General features: G+C 36.4%; 1 protein-coding gene across 1 annotated transcript; it reads right to left on the minus strand.

Annotated features, from left to right (window-relative positions):
* Positions 1-1,927: 1,927 nt before the first annotated feature.
* LOC117282752 (Fanconi anemia group J protein homolog) lies at positions 1,928-3,360 on the minus strand (the record flags this gene model as incomplete). The annotated part of the gene is given in 2 exon segments (XM_033753648.1): positions 1,928-2,040; positions 2,225-3,360. Coding segments are annotated over 2 exon segments (278 nt in total), but the record flags the coding sequence as incomplete, so codon positions are not given.
* Between the last annotated feature and the right edge of the window lie 2,734 nt (positions 3,361-6,094).

Here is a 6,094-nt window from a genome sequence, read left to right on the forward strand (position 1 = left end):
ACACGTGACAGTATCATTCTAAAAAGGCCGCGCCATAGCCCAAGCGGTTAGTCACTGGCTTCTCACTGCAGCGGCCCGAGTTTGATCCCGGGTCTGGTTAAGTGGGATTTGTGGTGGACAAAATGGCACTGGGGCAGGTTTTCTCCGAGTACTTCGGTTTCCCCTGCCNGTGCAAAATCTGTGGAAATTCACCTGAAAGTACTCAAATTGTGTTTCACAAATTTTTTGCTCAACACTTTGAACAAGACCATCACTACAGATGGCGGGCTGACCATCTCGCTCTTCATCGTGAACACTCTACACCACTGTCTTACAGTTGCTTCCCTCATTACATTTCAGTCATAAACTGTGCATAATTTATGATTGATTTCTGCAGTGCTCATGATTATAGTGCGAAGAAAGCAGATAACATTGCAAATTTCAGGACACATCATAACTCACTCTGTAGAGACAAGAACAAACACTAGGTGACCAGTTATGTGATGGTTTACAAGGCAATGAATCATGTGACTCTACCTCACATGAACAAGCTCTCCTCCTCTCTTATATTATTAGCCTAAAAAAAAACAGATGTTATTTTCCAAATAGCCCTCCTATGAAATCCAGTGTATTCAGTTAAGATTCTGACTGACATTTTACTTAAAATGGGTAATTGCATGAAATGAGCATCTGTAGTATGAATGATTTTTACCTCAAAAAATTATAAGATTGTGGGATGCAATTTATTGACCTGATGAATACTGAGGAAGATGTCTAAAAAATTAGTTTTGGCAACAAGAAGAGTAGTAATCATGTGACACATGTGCAATCCTGCATTTTGTATACTAAAGATACTGATATTAAGTTAATAACTGGTTTAACAAAAAATAAAAATTCCATCATAACGACTGTACAGAAACTTTAAGTTAAAAAAATAAAAAAGTGATAGTCCATTGTGGTTAATGGTGCATTTGACCGATATATTTTACTGATGGGTTCCAAACATTTCAATACCAAAACCCATCAAAATTTCTTTATTCACACTTGTACTGTTGAAATTTTACACAAGGTAAAACTTATAGCTACTACTATACCATTATGTGTTAGTGACTAGACATGGAATTTGGACTTAAAATTGGGTTTACTGGACTGTTATAATTCATAACTACAAATGATTACAACACTACAACAAATTTACATACCCTCTAAATTACTATAACTACACCACACACGTCTTCTCTTTATTATTCTGTAATCACTAGTCATTACTAGGTATCAGTTGCTAACATACTGGAGACTCGTCATGGCCAACCACGAACTGCCACTGTTCACTTGCAACTCATGACTCTAGCTGACTGCTGTTGGTCTTTCTTACACAGCCTCAGCATGGACCACACAGAAAATCCTTCTCCCAAAAGTTCTTCTATTGTTACGTGCCAATTTATTGCTGCAGAAATGTGTTTACCGCATGAATGCCTTGCAATGGCAGCACAGAAAACACCATGTCCCTTATTGTTGAATCATTATCTGTTGTTGTGAAAAAGTGTGTGCGGTGCCCCTGCCTAAAAGTGACTGCCTCTACTTGTTCCACTATTTGGGCTTTCAGCTAATTAGCCATCACACTTTCATTCAGGGGGATGGTCTCCATAAAATATCAAAATTCAATCAAAATCATTACATCCATTTGTGAGAATACTGGACTCCTTTTTTTTTGGAGCTGGCTCAGGTTGCATAAACTCTTGAATACTGAATATGAATAAAATCCATTCAACAATTTAAGCATACATCCTTACGTGCGGACAGTTGGTGTACCAAGAAAAACGCTCTTTCATATGAGGGGACTTCAAAATGTGTAAATCTGTCAAAATCAAAATCCTTCCTCATATGTATTACATACATGAGAAAATAAATGATGAAATTCTTGTGGGACATTACTCACCTATATGCCTGGGTCTCATACCACTGTGCTCCAGATTTCAGACCACGTTTAATGTTTGCATCATTGTACTTCTTCTTCAGACCCACTTGGACGTCATACAGATGTGGATATGGTATACCAACCTAAAAGTACAACAGCTATATAATAAACTAATAAAACTGAATTGTTTAACCCTTGCACATTGTATCACATTGGAGGTGGTGCAGAGGCCAGCATGAGCAATTTCAGTGTAAGAAATGAGGATTAATGACTTTTAAATATTATGGTGCAGAGCTTCTACTTTACAGTGTCCCTTTGCTGACTTACAGTTATAACTCCTCTTGCTCGGTTATCAGCAAAGTCCAGTCCTTCACTAACTTTGCCGCGCATAATTGCGAACAGTAGCGGGCCTTTTCCAATTCCAAGCTCACACTGATGAACAGATCTGTAATATGCCTGGATTGTAGGCAAGAAATCTTTGTTACCCTGCATCTCACACAGCACTTCCTTGTGTGTTTCCAGCTCCTCCCAGATACCACTTTTCACCCAACTGTAACAAGACTATCAATATAAAGACAAGTTCTATTCATGTGACATCAGAGTGGCCTGCAATCTGGGTTTCAAAACTGCAACCAAGACTCACATCATACGAGTTTAAAGAGAAATAATGAACTGAAATTTTCAGTCATAATGATGGATCTTTTAAATCTGCATTTACATTCTTGGGTGATGAAATGAGCTGATATGAAAACATTTTTTGTATCCATTAGCAGTTCCACCTTGAAGAGGGAGACTGTTAATGTTTGAGCCATTATCCAAGAACAGAAAGAAGAGTCTCATTCAGGTGCTTCGGAAGCATACACACATTCACAAGCGCACACATAAATGAAAATATAATAATCCTAATATTTCTACAGAAATACAAACTTCAGCCAATAACAGAAATAGAACCATGTGTAGATGGCTTGAAAAATAAAAGTGCACTATAAAAATCACATTTTACCACTACGTCATATGAACGTGTGTCCCCTGTCACCACATCATGGCATGTCCTCAGGTTGCAGATGGCAGATGGAGGAGACGGCCTCCAGACATGGAGGGTAGCTGCGAATATACTGAATAAGCAGTTGCAGAGAGCTGACAAGGGGTGGTCCTCTAGCTTGGGGGTTGGAAGTGAGGCTTACAACTACTCACCATAAAAAATAAGCTGGAAGAAATCTCAAAATATAATTTATTTTTAGTGGGGGTACAGGAGGTATGATGGGACCCACGTGGCTCAAAACCAGGAGGTGAATATACATCTTTATAGGGCAAGGGGAGTGAGAATCATGATTTAGCTACATGTATTTTCTACATAAGGTAATTATATCACCAGTTAAGAGGGCAGGGTTTGTTAGTGATAGGATATCACACATAATACTAAGAGGTTGCTGGTGTGATATCGTTCCGAATGTTCACGCCCCAACAGAAGATAAAATTGATGACATGTTCTATGAAGAACTAGAACATGTATTTGATAAATTCTCTATACAAAATATGAAAATGTTGTTACATTTCAATGCCAAAGTAGGTAGGGAAGACATTTTCAAAACAACAACTGGGTATGAGAGTTTGCACGAAATTAGTAATGATAATGGATTTAGAATAGTTACTTTGCCACATCAAAAATCTTATTGTCAAAAGCACAATGTTCCCACATCATAATATCCATAAATCTAAACCAATTCTATATGCAGATGACACTAGTATAATATTTAAGAACTCTAAATTTGACAACTTTAAAAATGACATAAATATTGTATTTGAAGCCTTAAACAGATGGTTCGAAGCCAATTTACTCTCATTAAATTTTGATAAAACCCATTACATATCATTCACAACTAAAAACAACCACCAAATTGATCTGGACATCAGTTATGCCAACAAATTAATCTGTAAAGTACTTGATACAAAATTCCTTGGAATACATGTAGACAGTACACTGTCTTGGAAAATACATATTGAACAAATTATACCTAAATTAAATGCAGCTTGCTATGCGATGAGATCAATTAAGCCTTTTATGTCACAGGAAACATTGAAGATGGTTTACCATGCCTACTTTCATTCTATTATGAACTATGGATTAATATTTTGGGGGAACTCTTCACATAGTGTAATAATTTTTAAAATACAAAAGAATATAATAAGAATCATTACAGGATGTAGAAGTAGAGATTCATGTAGAGAATTATTTAAGAAATTAAAAATTCTACCGCTTCAATCGCAATACATATTATCGCTTCTCCTATTTGTTGTTTACAACAAAGATAAATTCAAATTAAATTCTGATGTCTATAACATGAATACTAGACAAAAATACAACTTCCACCTACCCTCATCAACTTTATCAGTATATCAAAAAGGAGTCTACTTTACTGGCATAAAAGTGTTCAACAATCTGCCACAAAGTATTAAAAACTTGGGCAATGATACTAAAAAGTTTAAATCAGAGTTAAAGAATTATCTACATGCTCATTCCTTCTACTCTTTAGATGAATACTTCAATGTAAATAGAGAATGATGTAAAATTAAGTTATATTAATTTTTAAGCTAAAATTGCCTGTACTTATGTATGTAACATTTTGACTTGTTCTGTATCCAAAGGTACTAACCTGCTTAGGATTTATAGAATGTAAATAAATTCAATTCATTCAATTCAATTCAATAAATTTAATTGGACATCTCCTGCTGACCATATTCTGATAGACAGGAGACAACATTCAAGTATACTTGATGTCCAATCATTCATGGCAGCAGATTGTGATACTGACCAATACCTGGTGGTGGAAAAGGTTAGGGAAAGACTGGCATTAAGCAAACAAACAAGGCACAGAGTTCATATGGAGAGCTTCAATCTCACAAAATTAAACGAGGCAGAGGGTAAAGAGCAGTGTGATGTTGAAATCTCAAATAGGTTTGCGGCTTTGGAAAACTTGGAAACTGAGGTGGATGTTAATAAAGCTTGGGAAACTATTAGAGAGAATTAGGCACAATAGATCACTGTGGTCACAGTGCAAGGGCCAAGAAGGCCCACCCCTTATACATTCATTCATTAGAGAGAATATAAAAATGTCTACCAAAGAGAGTCTAGGTTATTATGAACTGAAGAAGCACAAGCCATGGTTAAATGAAGGATCGTCAAAATTATTAGACCAAAGGAAACAAGCCAAATTGCACTGGTTACAGGATCCAAATGAAATAAAGATTATAAGATGTGAAACTAGCAGGCATTTCAGGAATAAAAAGAGGGAATATCTGAAAGACAAAATTGATGAGCTTGCAATGAACAATAAGAACGAGAACATCAGAGACCTGTATAGAGGAATAAATGACTTTAAGAGGGGTTACAAACCTAGAAGTAACTTAGTGAAGGATGAGAATGGTGATCTGCTTGCAGATTTCCACCATATTTTGAATAGGTGGAAGAACTACTTCTCTTAGTTATTGAATGTACATAGGGTCAGTGATGTTAGGCAGACAGAAGTACATACAGCTGAGCTGTTAGCATCTGATCCTAGCACCTCTGAGGTTGAAATTGTTATTGCAAATTGAAAAGGTATAAATCGCCAGGTAGTTATCAAATTCTGGCAGAACTGATTTAAGCAGGAGGTGAAATATTACGTTCTAAGATCCCTAAGTTAATTAATTTTATTTGGAATATGAAAAAAATTGCTTGATCAGTGGAAGGAGTCTATTATTGCACCAGTTCAGAAGAAGGGCGATAAAACTGACTGTAGTAATTATCGTAGGATATCATTACTGTCAACTTCATACAAAATTTTATCCAATATTCTTCTCTCAAGGGTATGTCCATTCATTCATCTGTAATCTGTCAAGACGACAGGTCCACAGTCTCTTCCAAAACAGTTCCTCCACTTGATGCGATCTAGAGCTTTCTCCTTCAAATGAAAATATCCTCTTCTGTCCCCCAGGTCATCCAGAATCTTCTTACGTCTTCTTCCTCGTCTTCTGGTCACTTCTATCCGCCCTTCTATCTTTCCTTCAACAACTTTTTTAGAAGGCAGTTACCGCGTAAGATATGACCAATCCAATTAGCCTTGTTGCATCTCAAATTTGAGATTGGAAATTGTAAGGCATTACCTAAATTCTGAGACTTGCGAAAAGTGTTTTGCAGCCATTACATTAGTATGTCAA

This window comes from Cryptotermes secundus, unplaced genomic scaffold (assembly GCF_002891405.2).
Source record: "Cryptotermes secundus unplaced genomic scaffold, Csec_1.0 scaffold7273, whole genome shotgun sequence".
NCBI classification, from domain to species: Eukaryota; Metazoa; Arthropoda; class Insecta; order Blattodea; family Kalotermitidae; genus Cryptotermes; species Cryptotermes secundus.